Here is a 25,994-nt window from a genome sequence, read left to right on the forward strand (position 1 = left end):
GTTCAAAACCACTTTGTTTCAAAATGTATGCTAATTAGACTAAAACATCGATTAAAAAAGAGGCCAGCATCACAAGACGTTTCAAAAGTACCAAAATGAAACATTTAGATTGATCCAAACCGATAAACCAAAAACCCCAATTTTTTTTGTATGGAAAATTTTTGAGATTTCAATTTTTTGTACCAAACTGAGCCAGGAAAGTTTGAACTCAAACATTTTTGTGTGGGAAAACCATTTCCCATCCAGTGCTTATCATGAGATTAAGATCCTAGCTCCGTCACAGACTGCTTCTGAGACATTGGGGAATTCCAACTCTGTGCTCAGTTTACCCTCTATAAAATGGGATACCGCTGCTCTTTTGGTCTCTCTTGTCTAGTTAGATTGTAAATTCTTCAGGACAGGGACTGTCTCAGACTACATGTTTGTGCATTACCTAATGCACTGGGGCCCTGACCTTTGTTGGGGCTGCTAACTGCTACAGTAATACAAATTATTAATAGTTGGAAATATAATAGTGACACCCATGCACCTTTCTTTTTCCTCCAGGTTTTTAGAGTGTGGGATATACAGACCCTTTCGCTGCTGCAGATCTTCCACGATAGTCAGGGGAAACCTGCAGAAATGCAGATCTATGCCATGATATTTGACAATAACCATGGCACGCTTATTACAGGTGTGTAGACATAATTAGTGAATGAGAAACACATTTCCCCTCATTTTAATTTTTGATTTTCCATATTCTGAAACATCGCTGAAGAAGGTGACAGCAGCATGGCGTGACAGTAGAGAAAGTTAGATATGGGGGATGTACAGAAATCTAGGACATGACAGAAATTTTCTACTCTTGGCTAATGAGGCATTTACAGATGAAGGCTATTTGGCATCCCTCCATTTGATGTGGTGGAGGAGTTTCATTTTATATATAAAATCTGGTTTTCCTTTTAATTTGGAATATGCATGAGAGGCTTAAGATGACAGACACAGAAATGATCTCTCTCAAGCAAAGTTTCCCAAATTTTTGAAAGCTGAGCCCCTCTTCAGGAAAATGAAACCAGTTACACTCTCTTTCAGCCCTGCCATCTGTTGTTGTTTATTTAAATCCCTTGAAAGGGATCTCTCCCCATGTCACTGTTCTTCAGAGAATGTTACAACCACAGTCAGTTCCCAAGACACTCGAGTTTAGAGTGTCTTGCCCTCCAGACTGCTGGAGGCAGGAGCCTGTCAGTCTGGGCGCCAGGAAAAGTGTGTTCTTACATGAGAACAAGAGCTTCCCCCATGGCCTATGCTTTTCCTTTTAAAGGCTCCTGGCTGACATAATGGGGTCCAGCTGCCAGCCCCTCCCTTCTGGCCTGGCAGTTCGAACACACTCTTTGTGAGGTGGCAGGTTCTCTTCCCACCTTCCAGGGAAGCTCCCTGCTTTTTCTGGGGGAAGATGTGAACAACTTATCTTAGAAACCGGGAAGAATGGAAGGCTGCCCATTTCAACATGTTCAGCTTATTCATAAATTATCTGGAAAAAGGGATAAACAGTGAGGTGGCCAAGTTTGCAGATGATACAAAAATCTGTGGAACTTGGTGCCAAAGGATGTTGTAAAGGCCAAAACTATAACTGGATTAAAAAAAGAACTTGATAATTTCATGGAGGATAGGTCCATCAATGGCTATTAGCCAAGATGATCAGGGATGCAACCCCTTGCTCTGGGTGTCCTTAGCCAGTGACTGCCAAATGTTGGGACTAGATGACAGGAGATGGATCACTTGATGATTGCCCTGGTCTGTTCATTCCCTTTGGAGCATCTGGCATTGGCCAGTGTCAGAAAACAGGATACTGGGCTAGATGGACCATTGATCTGACCCACTATGGCCGTTCTTATGTTCTTATTTAAATACTTGGTTCACTGTATCTTGAAGTTCGTCCTCACTAAAGTAAACCCTAGATTCCTGTATAATCTTTACCTTAACCTGCTAACATTTAAAAACTACAAACTGCCATGTCTTCACTAAGATTTTACCTTGCCTTAGTTAACCACTTGTACCTCAACATTTGAGATAACTGGACCCACCTACCAGTCTGATTTGTCAATTACCTTGAGCCTTCTTGAAGGGGGCTTACCACATGTGTCCAGGGTGATTCAGCAGAAGCGCCCTACATTCCTGTAAAGGATGTTAGTCTGCCTGACCTTTCTGTTTAGTCTGGCATTTGATTGAGTCTCTTAAAGTTTGTGTCATCTTATTCTGAAGGCCAGTGAAATAGTTATATGTGAAAACGGTCATTTAAAGTTTTAAATCCTATAGGATTTGCAGATACATAGTTGGATATTTCCTCAGCTGAGGATTTAGTGTGAGATGAATTGTCTCAACTCAGTCTCGCCAAACTGTTCTACAATCCATACAAGGATGATTATGACTAAACACTAAGCCCTGCTAGCGATTCTATTAAAAGGTAAAATGAATTCCTCCTCACTGCCAGAGAGGGCAAGAGACCCAAGTTATGCATAGGAGAACTAATCCTCACTGCCATCTACTTGACATGTATTTACATAGAAGGCTTCAAATTTTAATCCTCTCATGTCCATAAATCATTACAGATACAGATGTTTATGGATAAGTCCTACTGTCTAACATGCTCTATTTGCATATTTTGACAGATGCACAGTGGTGCTTTCTCCAGTATTGTCCCATATGTCTGGAATCATACCCTGCACCTTGCAGACACCTTCTCCTCCTAAAAAGAAAAGGAAGACTTGTGGCACCTTATAGACTAACCAATTTATTAGAGCATAAGCTTTCGTGAGCTACAGCTCACTTCCTCAGATGCATATCGTCCACGATATGCATCTGAGGAAGTGAGCTGTAGCTCACGAAAGCTTATGCTCTAATAAAGTCCACGATATGCATCTGAGGAAGTGAGCTGTAGCTCACGAAAGCTTATGCTCTAATAAATTGGTTAGTCTCTAAGGTGCCACAAGTCCTCCTTTTCTTTTTGCGAATACAGACTAACACGGCTGTTACTCTGAAACTTCTCCTCCTACAAATCCACTGCTGAACCTAAGTCTTGTACCAGTTCAATTATGTTACGATAAATAAAATGGGAACTTGCATGTGTACACTGCACAAATAGGCGGGTGAGCTTATGCAGTTGAAAACTGACCCTTCTTCAACCTTCTCTCATTTCCCTATGCCATGGTTCATTTTGACTGTAAATGCTCTGATCAAAGAGATGTAGGTTTTATTTGTCTGCAAAGTGCCATGCGTACCTACAGTGCTGCATAAACCAAGGTATTGAAACGACAGCATAGCTTACAGACGGATTTGCTTTGTTCAATAGGAAGTGACTTCTGGGATTGCTTTACTCAGTGAGATTGCTATCAATCAGGATTGAGGAATCAATTTGTTCCTTCCTACACTGGCCCCCTCTGGAACTATAAATCCCCTAGTTCCTATTGATCTGGGGGCTAGAGTTGCCTCTCCCATAAAAATTAGATAGTTGATTGTCTAAGGCAGCAAAATATGATAATATTCCTATTTAGTGATTGTTTGTTGTGCTTGAGAGTGGTGACTATTTTCTACTTTTCTTCAGACAGCAGAAATTCTCTAGAACTAATACAGGCCAGAGGTATCTCTATATTCTCTTGCATAATTCAAATCAAATACAATGGTTTATATAGAGTTGATCCATTTCCGCAAATGGCAGTTTGCACAGTCACATAAATGTTATGTATTAGTACCTCTCTTGCCATTTTCAGGGTCATCTGTCATTGATATTTATCCTCTAACCCGGATGATACAAGACACCAAACAGGTTCCACAAACACATGAAAGAAACATCAACGTACTGGCTTACAACAGGGCTTTTCATCAAGTTCTCACTGTCTGTGCCGAATCTATTGTGAAGGTGAGCACAAACTTGCGCCCTTCAAACTGGGGGAGAAAAGGAATGTTGCAGTTGCTTTTATCACAGATAAATTGTTGAGCAATTAGGCAAGAGTTAATCGTGTTTGTTATGCGAGCCATCATCTCTGCAGCTATTTTTATGCTGTAGCTCTCTAGGGAAGCGGTAATCCCTGCTAAATAAGCCATTTAACATCACAGCAGCATTATTTCTATCAGGTGACCCTTTCAGCTGAACTGCAGAATCAATGTAATTAGTCTCCTCTTTCACATTAGGCACCAGAAGGATGGGTGGGGAGGAGGATCTGGTCTTGATGGTGAACTCCTTTTCCTTCACTTGGCTTTTGTTCCACGCTACACCTACAGGAATGAATCTTGGTATATAAATTTAATTCAGCCTATGAAACAGTGATCATTGGTTATTAAGTGGCTACAAAAAGCTGTTTAATAGCTGTGACTGATATAAGAATGCTTCGGATGAGGAATTTGAGCATGTATACATAGTCCTCGATTCCAGAGCACATCCCTATTCAGGACAGTACTTAGGCATCTGTTTAAAGGTAAGCATGAGCTCATGGCCTATTGCAGCTCAAGGGCTTTCTGAATTGGGACTTAAACAATGAAAAATTACTTTGGAAACTATGTAGAATCTGGAAAAACTACAACACTAGAAGATGATTCCGTATCAAAGGTTAAGCATTCCTCCCCAATTTGCTCTAATCAAGGGTAACGGGCTGATTTGCCCTAAGGGATGGAAGGCCTGGGGCCAGCCAACCCTGCTTACTAAGAAGCTACCCCTGAGAGGAGTCAGGAGATTGCCATTGCCCAATAAAGAGCTATGGGAGGCTGCAGTGAAAGGGGGGGCTCAGGAAGCTGTGGTAGAGACTGAGGAAAGTCTCCTGCAGGGAAGACCCTGAGATGAGGGGAGCTGCCCCAGCGAGGATAACTGGGAATAGCCCGCTAAGGCAGGAAGAAGACCTTGACATGAGTGGAATTTGGAAGGCAAACCCTGAAAGTTGAGCTCTACCTGGGTAAAGCCTAGGAGTGGTGATTGAACTGGAATCCGCTTCTGAGAAGGGGGGCTGGGGACTCCCTACCTAAGGGGAGAAAGACATTGAATGCTAGCATTGGGGTCTTGTAGGCCAAACTGTCTAAGGACCAAATAAATTGGACCCCAGGGGGGAATGTTTTAAATTTAGCTTTAGGCTAGCAGAGTGCAGTTCCTGAGGACCCTGAGAAGGTAGAGGAAACAGGGCATGGTGCTGCAGAGTGACCTCTGTCCACGAGATGGTGCTCTGGAGCAGCTGCCCTGTCACACCAACCTACATGACTTAACTGTCACCTTCCTATTATCCTTTCCCTACTCTCTTCTCTGAACTGTCTTCCATGTGGCTGATGGGCCTGGATCCAGCTTGCTGGCTTTGTCTGCCATACCCACATCCTCTCCTCTTTCAGATCAATTGTTGTATACAGTGGTGTTGTAGCCATGTTGGTCCCAGGATATGAGAGACACAACGTGGGTGAGATAATATCTTTTATTGGACCGACTTCTGTTGGTGAGAGAGACAAGCTCTGCAGAGCTCAAAAGCTTGACTCTTTCACCAACAGAAATTGGTCCAATTACAATAACTAATACTTTTTTTTAAATGGACCAGTTATTGTAAAGCCTATAGACTTTATCTAGTCCTTCCCTTAGAAAAAGTGTTAACAAACTAGACAAACATAAAAAGCTGGGTGGTTGTTTTTTTTTTTTTAATTGATCCCCCCCTTCCTCAATCTGAGTTGCCTGTTTCAAATGTGAGCTTTTGGGCAGGGTCTCTGAGTAACATGTTTAAAAAAAGTACCTGAGCCTCAGTGATATTTTCAAAAGGGATTTAGGCACTTAGAATCCTGTCTCCTATTGACTCTCAATGAGTCTTAGGTTCCCATGGGTATGTCTACACTCCGGAATAAGGTCGAATTTATAGAAGTCGTTTTTTTAGAAATCGGTTTTATATATTCGAGTGTGTGTGTCCCCACAGAAAATGCTCTAAGTGCATTAAGAGCATTAACTCGGCGGAGTGCTTCCACAGTACCGAGGCTAGAGTCGACTTCCAGAGTGTTGCACTGTGGGTAGCTATCCCACAGTTCCCGCAGTCTCCGCTGCCCATTGGAATTCTGGGTTGAGATCCCAATGCCTGATGGGGCTAAAACATTGTCGCGGGTGGTTCTGGGTACATATCGTCAGGCCCCCCTTCCCACCCTCCCTCCGTGAAAGCAAGGGCAGACAATCGTTTCGCGCCTTTTTTCCTGAGTTACCTGTGCAGACGCCATACCACGGCAAGCATGGAGCCCGCTCAGGTAACCGTCGCCCTATGTCTCCTGGGTGCTGGCAGACGCGGTACTGCATTGCTACACAGTAGCAGCAACCCATTGCCTTCTGGCAGCAGATGGTGCAATACGACTGGTAGCCGTCATCGTTGTGTCCGAGGTGCTCCTGGCCACGTCGGCCGGGAGCGCCTGGACAGACATGGGCGCAGGGACTAAATTTGGAATGACTTGACCAGGTCATTCTCTTTAGTCCTGCAGTCAGTCCTATTGAAGCGTCTTATGGTGAGCAGGCAGGCGATACGGATTGCTAGCAGTCATATTGTACCATCTTCTGCCGGGCAGGCAAGAGATGAGGATGGCTAGCAGTCGAACTGTACCATCTTCTGCCGAGCAGCCATGAGATGTGGATTGCTTGCAGTCCTTCTGCACCGTCTGCGGCCAGCCAAAGATGTAAAAGATAGATGGAGTGGATCAAAACAAGAAATAGACCAGATTTGTTTTGTACTCATTTGCTTCGCCCCCCTCCCCCGTCTAGGGGACTCATACCTCTAGGTCACACTGTAGTCACTCACAGAGAAGGTGCAGCGAGGTAAATCTAGCCATGTATCAATCAGAGGCCAGGCTAACCTTCTTGTTCCAATAAGAACGATAACTTAGGTGCACCATTTCTTATTAGAACCCTCCGTGAAGTCCTGCCTGAAATACTCCTTGATGTAAAGCCACCCCCTTTGTTGATTTTAGCTCCCTGAAGCCAACCCTGTAAGCCGTGTCGTCAGTCACCCCTCCCTCCGTCAGAGCAACGGCAGACAATCGTTCTGCGCCTTTTTTCTGTGCGGACGCCATACCAAGGCAAGCATGGAGGCCGCTCAGCTCACTTTGGAAATTAGGAGCACATTAAACACCACACGCATTATCCAGCAGTATATGCAGCACCAGAACCTGGCAAAGCGATACCGGGAGAGGAGACGACGTCAGCGCGGTCACGTGAGTGATCAGGACATGGACACAGATTTCTCTGAAAGCATGGGCCCTGCCAATGCATGTATCATGGTGCTAATGGGGCAGGTTCATGCTGTGGAACCCCAATTCTGGGCTTGGGAAACAAACACAGACTGGTGGGACCGCATAGTGTTGCAGGTCTGGGACGATTCCCAGGGCTGCGAAACTTTCGCATGCGTAAGGGCACTTTCATGGAACTTTGTGACTTGCTTTCCCCTGCCCTGAAGCGCATGAATACCAAGATGAGAGCAGCCCTCACAGTTGAGAAGCGAGTGGCGATAGCCCTGTGGAAGCTTGCAATGCCAGACAGCTACCGGTCAGTTGGGAATCAATTTGGAGTGGGCAAATCTACTGTTGGGGCTGCTGTGATGCAAGTAGCCCACGCAATCAAAGATCTGCTGATATCGAGGGTAGTGACCCTGGGAAATGTGCAGGTCATAGTGGATGGCTTTGCTGCAATGGGATTCCCTAACTGTGATGGGGCCATAGACGGAACCCATATCCCTATCTTGGCACCGGAGCACCAAGCCGCCGAGTACATAAACCGCAAGGGGTACTTTTCAATAGCGCTGCAAGCTCTGGTGGATCACAAGGGACGTTTCACCAACATCAACGTGGGATGGCCGGGAAAGGTACATGATGCTCGCATCTTCAGGAACTCTGGTCTGTTTCAAAAGCTGCAGAAAGGGACTTTATTCCCAGACCAGAAAATAACTGTTGGGGATGTTGAAATGCCTACATGTATCCTTGGGGACCCAGCCTACCCCTTAATGCCATGGCTCATGAAGCCGTACACAGGCAGCCTGGGCAGTAGTCAGGAGCTGTTCAACTACAGGCTGAGCAAGTGCAGAATGGTGGTAGAATGTGCATTTGGACGTTTAAAGGCGCGCTGGCGCAGTTTACTGACTCACTTAGACCTCAGCGAAACCAATATTCCCACTGTTATTACTGCTTGCTGTGTGCTCCACAATATCTGTGAGAGTAAGGGGGAGACATTTATGGCAGGGTGGGAGGTTGAGGCAAATCACCTGGCTGCTGGTTACGCGCAGCCAGACACCAGGGCAGTTAGAAGAGCACTGGAGGGCGCGGTACGCATCAGAGAAGCTTTGAAAACCAGTTTCATGACTGGCCAGGCTACGGTGTGAAAGTTCTCTTTGTTTCTCCTTGATGAAACCCCCCGCCCCCTGGTTCACTCTACTTCCCTGTAAGCTAACCACCCTTCCCCTCCTCCCTTCGATCACCGCTTGCAGAGGCAATAAAGTCATTGTTGCTTCACATTCATGCATTCTTTATTCATTCATCACACAAATAGGGGGATGACTACCAAGGTAGCCCAGGAGGGGTGGTAGAGGAGGGAAGGAAAATGCCACACAGCACTTTAAAAGTTTACAACTTTAAAATTTATTGAATGCCAGCCTTCTTTTTTTTTGGGCAATCCTCTGTGGCAGAGTGGCTGGTTGGCCGGAGGCCCCCCCACTGCGTTCTTGGGCGTCTGGGTGTGGAGGCTATGGAACTTGGGGAGGAGGGCGGTTGGTTACACAGGGGCTGTAGTGGCAGTCTGTGCTCCAGCTGCCTTTGCTGCAGCTCAACCATACACTGGAGCATACTGGTTTGGTCCTCCAGCAGCTTCAGCATTGAATCCTGCCTCCTCTCATCACGCTGCCGCCACATTTGAGCTTCAGGCCTCTCTTCAGCCCGCCACTTACTCTCTTCAGCCCGCCACCTCTCCTCCCGGTCATTTTGTGCTTTCCTGCACTCTGACATTATTTGCCTCCACGCATTCGTCTGTGCTCTGTCAGTGTGGGAGGACAGCATGAGCTCGGAGAACATTTCATCGCGAGTGCGTTTTTTTTTCTTTCTAAGCTTCACTAGCCTCTGGGAAGGAGAAGATCCTGTGATCATTGAAACACATGCAGCTGGTGGAGAAAAAAAAAGGGACAGCGGTATTTAAAAAGACACATTTTATAAAACAGTGGCTACACTCTTTCAGGGTAAATCTTACTGTTAACATTACATACATAGCACATGTGCTTTCGTTACAAGGTCGCATTTTGCCTCCCCCCACCGCGTGGCTACTCCCTCAACCCTCCCCCCTCCCCGTGGCTAACAGCGGGGAACATTTCTGTTTAGCCACAGGCAAACAGCCCAGCAGGAATGGGCTCTTCTGAGTGTCCCCTGAAGAAAAGCACCCTATTTCAGCCAGGTGACCAAGAATGATATCTCACTCTCCTTAGGATAACACAGAGAGATAAAGAACGGATGTTGTTTGAACGCCAGCAAACATACACTGCAATGCTTTGTTGTACAATGATTCCCGAGTACATGTTACTGGCCTGGAGTGGTAAAGTGTCCTACCATGAAGGACACAATAAGGCTGCCCTCCCCAGAAACCTTTTGCAAAGGCTTTGAGAGTACATCCAGGAGAGGCGCGAATGCCAGGCAAATTAATCCTTTCACATGCTTGCTTTTAAACCATGTATAGTATTTTAAAAGGTACACTCACCGGAGGTCCCTTCTCCGCCTGCCGGGTCCAGGAAGCAGCCTTGGGTGGGTTCAGGGGGTACTGGCTCCAGGTCCAGGGTGAGAAACAGTTCCTGGCTGTCGGGAAAACTGGTTTCTTTGCTTGCTTGCTGTGAGCTGTCTACAAGCTCCTCCTCCTCATCATCTTCGTCCCCAAAACCTGCTTCCGTGTTGCCTCCATCTCCATTGAAGGAGTCAAACAACACAGCTGGGGTAGTGGTGGCTGAACCCCCTAAAATGGCATGCAGCTCATCATAGAAATGGCATGTTTGGGGCTCTGACCCGGAGTGGCCGTTCGCCTCTCTGGTTTTCTGGTAGGCTTGCCTCAGCTCCTTAAGTTTCATGCGGCACTGCTTCGGGTCCCTGTTATGGCCTCTGTCCTTCATGCCCTGGGAGATTTTGACAAAGGTTTTGGCATTTCGAAAACTGGAACAGAGTTCTGAGAGCATGGATTCCTCTCCCCATACAGCGATCAGATCCCATACCTCCAGTTCAGTCCATGCAGGAGCTCTTTTGTGATTCTGGGACTCCATCGTGGTCACCTCTGCTGATGAGCTCTGCATGGTCACCTGCAGCTTGCCACGCTGGCCAAAGGAAATGAGATTCAAAACTTCGCGGATCTTTTCCTGTCTACCTGGCCAGTGCATCTGAGTTGAGAGTGCTGTCCAGAGCAGTCACAATGGAGTACTTTGGGATAGCTCCCGGAGGCCAATACCGTCGAATTGTGTCCACAGTACCCCAAATTCGAGCTGGCAAGGCAGATTTAAGCGCTAATCCACTTGTCAGGGGTGGAGTAAGGAAATCAATTTTAAGAGCCCTTTAAGTCGAAATAAAGGGCTTCATCGTGTGGACGGGTGCAGGTTTACATCAATTTAACGCTGCTAAATTCGACCTAAAGTCCTAGTGTAGACCAGGGCTATGTCACTTAGGGCCATACATTAGAAGGTATTTATCTGCCTGAAAATGCAGATAGACAGCAAGTAGGATTTTCAAAAGCACCTAGATACCAAGCTCCTATTGATTTCAGTGGGACTTATGCATCTAAATACGTTTTTAAAATCTGATTCTTAAGCACTTCTGAACATTTTGCCACTTTTCTTCATACTTTGTAAAGCACCTAGCATACTTTTAATTCTTTGTCTGTGTCTTAAAGTCTTTAGGAAACTGGCTAATTCTCAAGTGCTGAGTATGTAGGAGCTGGCTTATTTCTTGAATATGGAGACACTTTCCCTGGAGTGAACCCCAACATTCCCTTTCTCTGTGCCAGAGAGGCAGTCTGTAACCAACATGATCAGTTCCCCCTGCTGCCAGTTTCCATCTCTCTCTTCAGGCCAAGGAACCAAGGATGGGTACATAAGCCGCATGTGGAGGTCAGGAAGTCAGCCAGGAAGACTCACTGTGGACTCGCCAACAGCGGAAGAGCAATAGGGAGGCAATACTCCTGGCGCTAAGAGGCACACAGAATAGAAGGACATTGGCCTTACTGGAGAAGCCTTATAGAATTGAATAAATAGCCTTTCTGTAGACTTTAATAGAGAATTTTATCCTTCCTATAGAATTGCATAGGATGACTCAGAAAAAAACTGGATCACAATCTCTTCTATTCTATAGGCTTTAGCACTAATTTAATTACATCAGAATCCAATTCTGAATTGGATTGAACAGTGTCACAACATTGTGAGATTTTTTAGCCCTGAATTATGGGAAATTGTTTTCTTTTTCCCACCCTGAAAATCAAAAATTTGGATCAAAGATGCCAGTTTTGGTCCATCTCTATTTGTTGTAGAAGCATGAAAAAATGACTAATTTTGCCAATAAATGCAGTGATTTAAATATGAACCAACTAAACCCCCTTGCTATAAATATGTCAGAAAAGCTATAAGCAAAATTGGCCGTTAATTTTCAGTGCCCTGCAGCTGACTTCTACAGCTTGATGATCAGAGGGGCTGAGCACCCACAGTTCTTGTTGACTTCACATGGAGTTATGGGTAGAGCTGAGCAAAAATTTTCAGACCAACAGTTTATTTGCCAAAAAATGGTGTGTGAAACTATTGGTAAATTTGACCCAGTTTCAGCCAAGACAAATTTTTTTTTTCAAGGCTCAGCTTCAGAAAACTCATGCATGTGTCCATGTCCCTGTCCTCTTTTAACCTTTAACCCAATGGTTAGGGCATGTTTCTGAAAGTGGAAGACCCATGTTTGAATCCCCCCTTTGGAGCAGGACTTGATCTCAGCTCCTCCCAGTTGAATAGCTCAACCATCAGGCTCTAAGCTAGTCTAGAGTGGGTTAGTCTCAACCTCTCCTGTTGCAGCTGCTCCACTTTGTATAAATACTTAAATATTCATTGCGGAAGGGACTTGAATTTTGACAAACTCTGAATATTTTCAGAATCAAAGCAAATATTTTTTTCTAATATTTTCAGTTTTCTGGCCAAAGCAAAAAATCAATTATTAACCCAGCTCTAGGTATGGATGTTCAACATTACTGAAAATTGGGTCCAGCTGGGGCACCCAAAGTTAGTAGCCACTTTTGAAAGGCTAGTTATAGTCTGAGAAATGAGGCTATTTGCTTCACAGTCACACCCAGAAGCCTTGCTCAGGATTGGGACCTCATGCTAGTTGCTGTAGAAAGACATGGTAAGGGAGAGTCACTGCCCTGAAAGGCTTATATAATTATCATATAGCATTATTGCTTCACTTGAGAAACAAATCCTTACAGGACACACATGTTGGATACTCCAACATAATTGATTCATCCCTTCCTTGTAGCCAGGGCCAGATTTAGGATCAGGCGACCATCTCAGGTGCTGGGCTTGGAGGGCACCAGGCTTGGCTTGGGGTGCTGTTTTTGTTGTTAGTGACAAAAGGGAATATAGAATGTCTGAATTAAAAGGTTTCAGGTATTTTGTATGTGGATTCATTTTTTGCTAAGTTCCTAAAATGTTCATAGAACCTTCCAGACTTTCTGAGAACTACATTGTCCTCAAACCTCTTAGAATGTTGTCAGCCATGCCCTTGTGGGTCTATAAGAGATGGTGTGTTGCCAGTCAGTGAGATATAAGAACGAACTGAAGTGAGAGCCCAGCTGCGATATTGTGAACCTTGTTTTATTGTGTAACTGTGAAAGCGTACTTGTGTTTTAAGACTTGAAGAGTGTAAGAAGAGACCGATAAAGGACATATTTAATGAGAGGCCAGAGCTATCTATCGAACCCCTATCTACACAACAATATAAAAGTTTCTATAAGCTTAGAGGAAACAATTTTTTTTATTTGCTTACATATAGCATGAATAAATACAGATTTAAGGATCCTAGTGTGCAAGTTTATAGTCTTGTATGAGCAGGGGAAGGAGACCAAAGCCCTGAGGTAAGTGGGGAAGTGAGATACCAGGAGGAAGCATGAGCAGGATAGTACAAGAGGGGAGGGCCTCATGCTGAGAAAGTGGGATGATCAGCGAGTTATCTTAAGTGCCTATACACAAATGCAAGAAGCCTGGGAAACAAGCAGGGAGAACTGGAAGTCCTGGCACAGTCAAGAAATTATGATGTGATTGGAATAACAGAGACTTGGTGGGATAACTCACATGACTGGAGTGGATGGATATAAACTGTTCAGGAAGGACAGGCAGGGCAGAAACGGTGGAGGAGTTGCATTGTATGTAAGGGAGCAGTATGACTGCTCAGAACTCTGATATGAAACTGCAGAAAAGCATGAGCGTCTCTGGATTAAGTTTAGAAGTGTGAGCAACAAGGGGGATGTCATGGTGGGAGTCTGCTATAGACCACCAGACCAGGGGGATGAGGTGGATGAGACTTTCTTCCGGCAACTAACAGAAGTTACCAGATCGCAGGCCCTTGTTCTCATGGGAGACTTCAATCACCCTGATATCTGCTGGGAGAGCAATACAGTGGTGCACAGACAATACAAGACGTTTTTGGAAAGGGTAAGGGACAATTTCCTGGTGCAAGTGCTGGAGGAACCAACTAGGGGCAGAGCTCTTCTTTACCTGCTTCACAAACGGGGAAGAATTAGTAGGGGAAGCAAAAGTGGAGGGGAACCTAGGAGGCAGTGACCATGAGAAGGTCGAGTTCAGTATCCTGATACAAGGAAGAAAGGAGAGCAGGAGAATACAGACCCTGGACTTCAGAAAAGCAGACTTTGACTCCCTCAGGGAACTAAGGGGCAGGATCCCCTGGGAGAATATCATGAGGGGGAAAGGAGTCCAGAAGAGCTGGCTGTGTTTTAAAGAATCCTTAGTGAGGTTACAGGAACAAACCATCCCGATGTGTAGAAAGAATAGTAAATATGGCAGGCGACCAGCTTGGCTTAACAGTGAAATCCTTGCTGATCTTAAACACAAAAAAGAAGCTTACAAGAAGTGGAAGACTAGACAAATGACCAGGGAGGAGTATAAAAATATTGCTCAGGCATGCAGAAGTGAAATCAGAAAGGCCAAATCACACTTGGAGTTGCAGCTAGCAAGAGATGTTAAGAGTAACAAGAAGGGTTTCTTCAGGTATATTAGCAACAAGAAGAAAGTCAAGGAAAGTGTGGGCCCCTTACTGAATGAGGGAGTCAACCTAGTGACAGAGGATGTGGAAAAATCTAATATACTCAATGCTTTTTTTGCCTATGTCTTCACAAACAAGGTCAGCTCCCAGACTACTGTACTGGGCAGCACAGCATGGGGAGGAGGTGACCAGCCCTCTGTGGAGAAAGAAGTGGTTTGGGACTATTTAGAAAAGCTGGACGAGCACAAGTCCATGGGGCCAGATGCGCTGCATCTGAGGGTGCTAAAGAAGTTGGCAGATGTGATTCCAGAGCCCTTGGCCATTATCTTTGAAAACTCATGGTGATCGGGGGAGGTCCTGGATGACTGGAAAAAGGCTAATGTAGTGCCCATCTTTAAAAAAGGGAAGAAGGAGGATCCGGGGAACTACAGACCAGCCAGCCTCACCTCAATCCCTGGAAAAATCATGGAGCAGGTCCTCAAGGAATCAATTCTGAAGAACTTAGAGGAGAGGAAAGTGATCAGGAACAGCCAGCATGGATTCACCAAGGGCAAGTCATGCCTGACTAATCTAATTGCTTTCTATAATGAGATAGCTGGCTCTGTGGATGAGAGGAAAGCAGTGGACGTGTTATTCCTTGACTTTAGCAAAGCTTTTGATATGGTCTCCCACAGTATTCTTGCCAGCAAGTTAAAGAAGTATGAGCTGGATGAATGGACTATAAGGTGAATAGAAAGCTGGCTAGATCGTCGGGCTCAACGGGTAGTGATCATTGGCTCTATTTCTAGTTGGCAGTCAGTATCAAGTGGAGTGCCCCAAGAATCGGTCCTGGGGCTGTTTTTGTTCAATATCTTCATTAATGATCTGGAGGATGGTGTGGACTGCACCCTCAGCAAGCTTGCAGATGACACTAAACTGGGAGGAGTGGTAGATACGCTGGAGGGTAGGGATAGGATACAGGGGGACTTAGAGACAAATTAGAGGATTGGGCCAAAAGAAATCTGAGGTTTGACAAAGACAAGTACAGAGTCCTGCACTTAGGACAGAAGAATCCCATGCACTGCTACAGACTAGGGACCGAGAGACTAAGGAGATGGTGGAATCTCCTTCTTTAGAGATTTTTAAGGTCAGGCTTGACAAAGCCCTGGCTAGGATGATTTAGTTGGGGATTGGTCCTGCTTTGAGCAGGGGGTTGGACTAGATAACCTCCTGAGGTCCCTTCCAACCCTGATATTCTATGATTCTGTAACTGGGATAAATCATGCATGCAAATTGTGCATCAGTCATGAAATGGGCTACAAATGCAATAAAAAGTAAGGTATTCAAAAGTTTAACAAATGGAGGGGGGCACCGAAGATGCTCCTTGCCTGGGGCACCATTTGTTCTAGGGCTGGCCCTGTTTGTAGCTAGTTTTCCTTTTTTTCTGTATACTAAAAACTCATTATATTTAACCATTCCTATCTCTAACTTAAAAATAATCTATTTCATGTGACTAGTGAAAATAGGCTATCTTTGCTAGAAGCATATTTTATGGGATATATGACAGTCATTTATTCAGCGTGTTTTGGCAGCCAACTTATAACACATGGTGTGGGGATTTTTGTCGGATGGACTGCAAATAATTTTAATTTTTTTTATAGGTCTGGGAGCTAGAATCCGGGCACCAAATCTACCAGATTGAAGATGCCCATGGGCCTAATATTGAAGTGACCTGTGCAGCAATTGATAAAAATGGGTTTCACCTTGCTACAGGGGCCTATGATGGTAAACAATTGAATTATCATTACTATTCTGTTCTCTCTTTAGAATGAGATACTATATTGTGACCAGGGCTGTGAGAACAGTTTGCTTGGAACCCACCTGAAACCATGTTGGATTGGGGTCCAATTTCAAAAAGCTTCTGCAAAACTGGACTGGTGCTGTTTCGTATGGATCTGGCCACTACCACCCCTTTATATTAAATGCCGCAATGAATAGCAATAAAATAGAGACATGGCATAACTTTAAATAAATACCACAAACTAAGCTTCTCCATGCAATTTGACTTAACTGTGTAGTACATCCTACCTCTGGAGCTTGAATAGACCTACCTGGGCTAGCTGTGATCAAGCTAGTGCATTAAAAATTGAGTGTAGCCACAGCAGCACAAGATGTGGAACAGGCTATCTGCCCCAAGTACATACATAGTCTATTGGACAGGGTGGTACTTGGGGCAGCAAACCTTTCCTACCATTGGTACTGCCACAGTGCCGCTCTATTTTTAGCATGCTAGCTCGACCCAAACTAGTCCAGGTATGTCCCCTCGAGCTGAAATTTACACCTTCAGCTCAAAGTGTGGACATACCTCTTGTGTACCAGGGTGTATGTACCCCGCCTCCAGTCAGAGAGGGGAGAGGTTAGTAAGCGTCCTTGCAGGACAAGAAAAATACCTGCCTGGCCTGAAAGGAGTATGAAAGCTGTCACGCCTGAAAGGAGAATTACAGCTGGATCTAATTTGGGAATCAGGCCTTTGAAAGGCAATTTTAGGCTTTATGGAAAATGGCCTTTGGCTCTGTCTGCCTGGCTTCTAGTCCAAGATCTTTCCCTCAGGACTTAGGAGCTAGACATGAATGGCATGAAGGACAAGAGGCTGTAATAGTCTGCACTGGACTACAGGGACTGTTCTATGATATGATACTTCTCTGGGGGGTCTGGAATAAGTACCCTGTGAATACCTGAGAGTATCGTGCCTTGCTGCATAAAGCCTGAAGCAGTCTGGAACCAGTCAGCCCTGCTCTACGTTACTTAGAATGAACAGTATTAGAGTAAGGATTACATTGAAACAGACACCTGAAGAAAATCCATCCTATATGCAGTGTGACAGTTACTGCAGTGTTAGAAACCCTGATATCTTCTTGGAATTTTCTGACTCTTGTGTGCTTGAATTCTCAATGTTAACACTGTTTTGATGACAGGTTTTTGCTTTCAATTTCCCTTGCTCATCTTCTTGTAAGAAAGGGGAGAAGGGATGAAACTGAGGTGCCCTTCACTCAGGAGGACTAAATTAGCTTAACAGGCAACTTTCACTCAGCTGTCCTTAACATTCTCAACCCTGCCACTCAAGGAGGCTGCATGAAAACATGGCAGCACTGGTGCTGGAACAATTTGTATAGTGGGGGTGCTGAGAGCCATTGAACCAAACTATAAACCCTGTATATGATGGAAACCACTTCAAGCCAGGGGGTGCTACCTCCCACACCTCTAGTTCCAGCACCTGTGCATGGCAAAATGTGTGCACACTCCAAATTTAAATGTTCACCACTTCAAAAATACTGAACGGACCTGCTTCAAGCGGGGCATGCATTTCACTCCTCAAAGAAAGCTCTAAAACAAGCCAAGGTTTGAGTTTCATAGAATCATAGAATATCAGGGTTGGAAGGGACCCCAGAAGGTCATCTAGTCCAACCCCCTGCTCAAAGCAGGACCAATTCCCAGTTAAATCATCCCAGCCAGGGCTTTGTCAAGCCTGACCTTAAAAACCTCTAAGGAAGGAGATTCTACCACCTCCCTAGGTAACGCATTCCAGTGTTTCACCACCCTCTTAGTGAAAAAGTTTTTCCTAATATCCAATCTAAACCTCCCCCACTGCAACTTGAGGTTGCAATCTTAAGTTTCAATCTTAAGTGTTATTGATACGCAAAAACCAAGGTTATGATAGGAACATGTAGGCTAAGTGCATTTTTTCCATCTTCGTATAATTCAAAAATAACAAAACCAATTTTGCTCAAACTTTCAAAAAAATTTAATTATTGTGGGCTAAGCCCAAGCATGAATATCTTCAGCCCAGAAGGCATTTTAATGAGGAAACTGTGAGCAACTGTAGTAAAGTAGTTAAAATGAAAAGGGGAAACTCAGTTTTATAGGATTTGCTGACTCTGTACACTATACATAGTTAGTGTATTTTCCGGTATGCAACATGTCATGTAATGTATGGCATGTTAGTTTGAGATTGTATGACAAGGCTTCTCCGTTTATTTACCAGACCTGCACTGAATTCTTCAGTAAACTTTAATAATTGATTAATCAATTAGCATGGCTGCATAATTCTGAAACTTCAGGGTTTATTGAAATGTTAAGAAGTGCAGCACCAAGAAATGTTGGGATATTCCAGAAATACACAAGGTGCCTCATGAAGAGGACATGGCCTCTGTCACAAAGCATGCAGACCAGATTATTTCCACTTGAGCATACTGCCCTTTATTTGCACCATTTACCTGAGATACTTTGCCCACAGGGCTTAGGGGCTACTCAGAAGGGAAAGCTGTTGTCAGGGTCAGTAGCTCCACATGACAAGGGTGGATCCCAGGTGGTAGCTGCTCCTTCAGAAAGTGCTTCAGCCTCTCTTTCCACCCCCTCATTTTGAGAGAAAGTCTGGTAGTGAGCCATATCGCTCTCAACCTTGTGGCTCTCTCAGATTGGAAGATCTGTGCCTTGCTGGCTCCCTTTCTGCCCTTTTGTGGGCTTGGCACAGAAGCAGGAAATGCAAAATAGGCGTGGAGAAGGACAGAATAGTGGTCTGTTGGCAATGGCAACGTCTGATAACCCCATATAACTGTGCTCACTGAGAGGAGAGGTGAGGGATTGGAGAGTCTATTCCATTGTTTTCCCATTTAGGCAAAAATGCTTTTGCATGCCCACAATCAAGGAAGCCCAGGGTTGAATTTACATTATCTGAAGCGTGAACAGACCTTGCAGGCAGACTGTTGTCCTGCCCCAGGAGATATTTCTAAAAAATATCTGGTGGTTGATGCTTTTACAAAGGTCCTAATGCTGGTCAGGGGCTCATTGTACAAACAGAATTAAATAAATAAGCCTTAAAGAGCTTACATTTGACTTTGAAATAACTCAGCCAACACATGAGAAATTGAAGGAAGGGGTTTTTGAGCCCCAAGATAAGTTATTTCTAGCATGGAAGATTTTAGCAGTGTCTAGAAAGGGAAAGGGTCCATATGAGGCAGGGAAATCACATAAATATTCCCTGCAATTGGCTGATTGAATATTTGTAAGGGATCCCTACATACACGCTTCCTGCCAACCCTGTCCCGCCCTCCCCCACAGCAGATACCTGGTATTTGTGAATTAGTCTATCCCAACCACATGCTTCTGTGAAGCAGTATTAAAATACCAAACATCAGACCTGTAGAAATGGGAAATGTGATGCAGCTGTGTTTTCTCTCTTTTTGCTATTTGGGACTTGTCAGGTTTCTGAATTGAAAATACATGTTTTGTGTTTAACAGTTTTTGTCCTTCTTGTTCAGGAACATTGAAAATCTGGGATTTTGGAAGTGGGCAGGAAATTAAAGCTTTGCCTGTCACAAATGACAGCAAAGATGATGAGCAGTGGCTGCTGCAGCTAGTTTATCTGAAGGCCAGTGAGAGTCGGCATGTGATCCTGGCTTTGGAGCACAGTGGGAAGATCCAAATCATTCAGGTTTTTGATATTTTACATGTGATTTATTTCATTCTGTAGCTGCTAATTCTGAAGTTCAAACAGACAGCTTTCATAAATCAGTAGGCAAACCCTATGCAACTGTCTATGTAAAGTAATTTTTCACCAGAGTAACTCTTTAATATTTAAAATATCAGTGTGTTCAGTGTTCCATGGCTAGATTTTCATCATTCTGCTCACCTCTTTCCATGAATCCACTACACTGGAACCGTTAATATTTTTCTCATTGCAGTTAGGCTTTGGTGGGAAGTCAAATTTCCTATCCCTTAGTCATTTTGCTCACCGAATAAGAGCCAGAGCCTGCCCTTAATTTGCAGGATGTGCATAACTTTACTCATTGAAGTAAATGGGAATACTCCAGTGAGTAAAGATAGTCACACGTGCAAGTGCTAATAGGATTGGGCCCCAAGACTAAAGAACTCTTTCCCTTCCCCTCTCCTTCAGAAGTGAAAATCAGAGGCCCACGCACTCCCTTTTGATGACATGATCTGAGGGAACAGCATGATCTGAATCCTGCATAGGAAGGTTGCAAAGGGATATGAAAAAGAGCGTCCCGTTCTGCAGTTCCTTCCTTCCTCTTGAGTTGCTGCAGTGCAGCGCTCTAGCCCCATTAGCAATCAGCTTAAATAGTTTACAAACTAACAAGAAAATAGCTAGAAGCAAATTTGAGGCTACTTTTGTTCTTGCATATTTCTATTTATAGTGATACCCTTTGCCCAAGCACCTACACAGAAGAGAATACTACACGCAAGGTAGTTGGTGAGGCAGACGTCACCCAACTTGTCTCTCTCTCTCTCTCTGTTCATAATTTGACAAAGACCTAGCCCACTCTGCCACAATGCACTCATACAGTCAAGTTAATAATCATAATCCCAATACATACAACCATAGGATTGCATAAACAACATACACTCTTAGGCATAGTAAGGTCATGGACAAAAGAACAGTTTTCTGATTGCATCTGGATGAAATTTCTGTAATAAAAAGTTATACACTGTGGTTATGAGCATGAAAATATCAAATGTTTGGAAAAATAAGAATTTATGCAGCCTTCTTTATCTCTCTGAATGTTGCTATGGAGGAGAATAGTCACAGTGTATGGAGCTGCTTTACAAATTAACATACTATAAAACTTGAAATAATCAGTTAATTGAATTTGCTATTTTTGGTTAATTAAAAAACCTCTAAATTTAATTTACTAACAGCTTAGATAGATGTAGCCACATGAACCATTCCTCCCAAACATTACTGTGAATCTAATTTAAATCTGAAAGGTGCTAAATAATACTGCCTAGTAGATTTAAATGTTTTATAGTAATTTTTTTTTCAAATAGTGGTGGTTCAATATTGAAATGGTTTTAAAAAATAACACCCCTCTTCAGCACTGATTAATTTTACAATGCCTCTAGAACTGCAAAGAGAAGAGGAGAGAACTGCAAAAAAAAAAAAAAAACACGAACTGCAAAGAATTGGGTAGACAATCCTCAAATCTGGTGGATATTCCAATACTTAGATTTACCAAGACAACACAAAACAGCTTCTGTAATACCTCACTGGTTACCCAGAAGCCAGCAACATAGTTCCCTTAAAGTAACCCAGCCTCAGGCCTGCACCCAAACACCCAAGTCAAATATGATGAAGATTACTGAAAATCTTATTCATCATATAAAAAAGTTCTACCAATCCCAAAGGATCGGACACATTACCTCCCAGGTTAATGAATATTCCAGATCTTACACAAATACACACTTACAGCCAATTCTTATTAACTAAACTAAAATTTATTAAAAAAGAAAAGATCAGTATACTTACAGACATGAGCACAATCTTGAGATTCAGATTCATAGCAGAGATGGTGAGCTTTGTAGTTACAAAGAGCTCTTTCAGAAATAGTTAATAGGTTTTGTCCAATGTTCATATTCAGGGTGGTCCAGTCAGGACTGGGATCTCAGTCCTTATGGCTTAGGCTTCCCCTGCATGAAGCCTCAAGCAGATCTGAGATGACAGGATCAGGACCCCAGGGTCTTTTATACAGTTTTCTAGCAGCCACTTGACATACAGTCCTGGGTTAACACTAGGCTTTTGATGTAGCCTTCTGTTTCCCAAACCTCACTGGTAATTAACTACATGGATTAACATAAGCTAATTTATCCGTTAGGCAGTCTATTACAAATTTTAAAGAGACATATAGACAATGACGTTATTGCATTCAAGATTCATCTAAACGTTAATATTCTTTTTTGATCTCTGAATCGATAGCTATAGTGACAAAGAGGAACTTATATCTTGTTTAATAATTAGCCACGTAAACACACACAATTAGTATCACCTCTAATTCTCTAACAATACAGGTTTTCACTTCAAAGTTCTAGCCTATCTCGTAGGGAAAGGCCCTACTTACCATTCACATACTTTCCTAACATGACTTTAAAGCTTGGGTCATTTAGCCAGCAAGCTGCTTAACCCTTTCTGGCCATGTGTTACACTCTGAATAAGATCTGTTGCAATTATACAACCATGGTAGCAACAATGGTTTGCATGGTCATATTTTAATCAGATAATGTCACATTTGTATTTTTGTCTTTGGTTAAATGGGTCATTTTACTAGGGTAATGAAGGTGAACCTTATCTGACTGTTACATGGGAGCTCCCTGAGGCTGTGTCACTTATTCTGCAAGGGAATCCAGTCATGTCTCTATGTCTGAAACCCAATGCCAGGAAAGCAAATGGTTTTTTTCCAGATGTTCAGCTGTTGTCTGATACAGAACCTAAGAGAAATAATGAAATCCAGGTGAGAACACCTCTTAATTTTCTGCATTATTTACCTAACATCAGCTAGTGAGTAAGAGATTTAGATGCAGAATGAGAGGCAAATGTTCTAAACTTTCCACTGCATTGAAATCCAAAAATATTTTATTTCAGGAGGTGACTATTTCTATGAGATTTAGTTACATGACACCTATTGATATTAGTAATTGTTGTGATTAAATAGATAAACATTGGTATGGCAATAGGCCCTTGATTATTGGTGTACGAATTGGAAATAGTAAATAGAGATGTCCATCCAAAAATCTCAATAGCAGTGAAAAGGACTTCATAAATCTTAATGAATTAATCCTCTCAACAACAAAGAAAGGAAGAGAGAGCCAAAATATGTCTATCTTAGATGAGGGCACTTAGATGTGGAGAAACAGACTCATCCAAGATCAAACAGCAAGTCTGTGACAGACCTAGGGCTAGAAACCGGATCTCTTGATTGCCAGCCCTGTGATCTAGCCACCGGACACTGCCTCCCATTCTAAATGACATGGCCATGGTGACATGAGTTACCTGTATACTTCTCATGAAATGAGGCACATTTAACACAGGCTTGCCAAATCCCTCTCGCCAGGGCAAATAGGTTCCCAGGTGATTGTGACCAATGTTACTGACCTCTGCAGAATCAGCTGTCACAAATTTTTTTAGGTATGTTTGTAGCCCTGATAGTTGTGAAGAAAAATGTAGTGAGTCACCTGTAGCTACTGCTGCTGGGTGGTGAGAACAACTGCTACTCAGACACGTTCAGGCCTGACTCTCTGTGACCTCTACTCGTTCTGCCTCAGTTCAGAGTGTGGAGGAGTCGCTGCAGTGGGATCAATTGAATCCTTTAGGCTCCACTATTCCTTACCATGGGCCACAGGGGAAAAGGGTGAAGATCAACAGTTCCCACTCCTCCTTGCTGCCAGTCACCTGAGGCCAGTTCCAGAGGAGTCCTGCTGTGCCCTTAGCAATGTCCTTATGTGTCTGGGCTCCTCCTCGTTTTATTTTTTTGGCCTATGTCCAGTGGGTCTCCCTCCTGCCTCCCATCAGGCTTGGTGGAACAGAAGATACCCCTCTCCATCTCAGAGAGGCCAGGCATGCCAGCAACTCTAGGGCCCCATCCCCTGAGCAAATGGCTGAATATCTGCCAGAATGGTGCTTTAAGTACTGTATATTCCATCCTAATAACACAAGAACAAGGGGACACTCAGTGAAACAGAAATGTGCAAATTCAAGACTGAAAAAAGGAAATACTCTTTCACACAATGTGTGGCTAGACTGTGGAATTTATTGCCACAGGAAGTTGTTGAGGCCAAGAATTTAGCAAGATTTTAAGAGGGATTGGATGTCTCTATGAATAACAAGAATCCTCTGAGCAGTGGCGTAGCCAGGTGGAGAAAACAGGGGGAATGGAGATAAAAAAGGCACCACCCGCTTGTGCTCACCCAGCGGCGCTCCGGATCTTCAGCGGCACTTTGGCGGCGGGTCCGTCACTCGCTCCGGTCTTTGGCGGTACTGAAGGACCCCCCACCGCCAAAATGCCGCCGAAGACCGGAGCGAGTGAAGGACCTCTGGCTGAAGTGCCGTCGAAGACCCGGAGCGCCGCCTGACCCGCCGTTGAAGACTCGGAGTGCCGCCGGGTGACAAAAACTTTAAAAGGCGCCACTGCTTCTTGATGGGAGAGCGCTGCCCTGCTCCCCCCAGCTACGCTACTGCCTCTGAGGTATAATAGTTGATGCCAACAGATCACTGCAAGGAATATAAAACTTCCTGCTTCAGGGGTTAAACCAATCTCAAAATATTAGGGATTAGGATGAGATTTTTTGTGAGGGCAGATTGTGCCACAGCTGCCTACTTTGATTTTTCACCTTCCTCTGAATCATGTGGTGCTGGCCAGTGTTGGAGACAGGACACTGGACTAGATAGTCCATAGCTCTGATGCCTGTCTAATTCCTGTCTAATGCAATGTGTTGTTCAGTTGCTCTTGCTGTTAATTTCATTTGGATGTTTGCGATGTGTGAATGTCTCAGTTCAAGTATGTTTGTGCCGGTATTAATGTATGGTGCAAACAGTGTAATACAAAGGGGAAGAAGAATGATCCTGGGTGTTCTTCCAGGAACTTCCTATGTCATGTTGAACAAGTATCCCCCTCCATAAAATGGGCATAAGAATACTTACAGTGGTTGCCATCTAAAAAGTCAGCACTCGCCAGGATTTATCACAAGTATTCCCTCCCACTTCATCCTTGGTCCCTAAAACAGGAAACTACTCTGGGGTCTCAGGTATAGTTAATGCAGTCTTTAATAGTGACCATAGGTCTTACCTCAGAGGGATGCTGAGGTCTTTGGATGGAAGGCACCATAAGAATGGCAAATGTTATAATGTGTAACTCTAATAAAATGCATTGAGTTTACAACAATGTACAATGTCATTTTCCGTACATAACGCATTTGTTTAAAACATTTCACTATCAAATGTCATGTCCTTCTTAGTAAAAGTCTTATTTATGCTTCCTTTAGAATTTACCAGTGGGTGAAGAAATGAAGTGCTTTGATGTGTTAAAAGTAGAAGGATACAGCTTGATAGCTACTGGAAATGCACATGGTGCAATAATCTTGTGGGATTTTGAATCTGCTACTGTCAGATACTTGTAAGTAATACTTTGGTAACAGATATGGCAATATCCTGGACAATTCCTATGGAATTAAGTTAAACCTTATTGATTTAAGTTTAAGTATTTTGGGGTACACTGTATTGAAAATACAAATGTTAATATACTATTGTATATAAAGAGTCCAGCAATGCCCCCTCTGCATCAAGGTCTAGTAATCTTGAGCCTTCTGGCTTCAGGGCTTTTCTCATCTAGAGTCCCCATATCAGGGGTAAGCTTTCTGCCTCCTGCCCTGCCTAGGAGTTGTTTGGTAACCACCCTCTCCACCAGTTCCCAATGCAGAGTCCAGAAGCTGATAGCTAAGTTCTGCACCCAGAAGTGCAATGCTTCTGTATCCCTGGGTCATTCCTACCAGTCCCCTCTTGGCATTTAAAAACAAGGCGTTAAACAACTGAAATCAAAGATAAAGCCTCAGACCTGAGTTCCGTGAGCCCCTTCTCTGTGGGTTTGGTGAAGTCAAGACTAGCAGAGGCCTCAGGCGTTAGGACATCCTGTAGTCCTGCTTCCCAGGATCTGAGAATGTACATCAATTCACTTCCACTGTTTACCCTCCTACTGACCTGGTCTGCTTTCCTTTTGAGCTCTTCCTCCAAGCCATGCATGCTTTGCACCTTCTCAACCCCTTCCTTACTGGTGTGGTGTTTGTATACGCCATCACACCACGCAAAGAAGTAGAGAGGGAGGCCAGGCAGTCACCTTCTCATGAGCTTGGACTAGGACAAAGCCAGCTGGCTGCCCTTTGAAGATGATAGAAGTGGAGCAGTAGAAAGCCCTCTCATCTCCAGATGACATGGTAAAGGAAGA

At 43.9% G+C, this 25,994-nt stretch overlaps 1 protein-coding gene across 1 annotated transcript in view; it reads left to right on the forward strand.

The window, feature by feature from the left end:
* Nucleotides 1-25,994, forward strand: part of WDR64 (WD repeat domain 64) — a gene marked incomplete at its 5' end in the record, with an annotated part of 135,385 nt that overhangs the window by 81,900 nt on the left and 27,491 nt on the right. Inside the window, 6 exons of the mRNA XM_084624940.1 lie at nucleotides 547-673; nucleotides 3,747-3,895; nucleotides 15,873-15,996; nucleotides 19,530-19,702; nucleotides 22,329-22,511; nucleotides 25,039-25,169. Coding sequence (XP_084481066.1) covers nucleotides 547-673; nucleotides 3,747-3,895; nucleotides 15,873-15,996; nucleotides 19,530-19,702; nucleotides 22,329-22,511; nucleotides 25,039-25,169 — 887 coding nt within the window. The remainder of the gene's footprint in view (nucleotides 1-546; nucleotides 674-3,746; nucleotides 3,896-15,872; nucleotides 15,997-19,529; nucleotides 19,703-22,328; nucleotides 22,512-25,038; nucleotides 25,170-25,994) is intronic.

The sequence above is a fragment of the Lepidochelys olivacea genome, assembly GCF_965140295.1.
Source record: "Lepidochelys olivacea isolate rLepOli2 genome assembly, chromosome: 3".
Classification (NCBI taxonomy): Eukaryota; Metazoa; Chordata; order Testudines; family Cheloniidae; genus Lepidochelys; species Lepidochelys olivacea.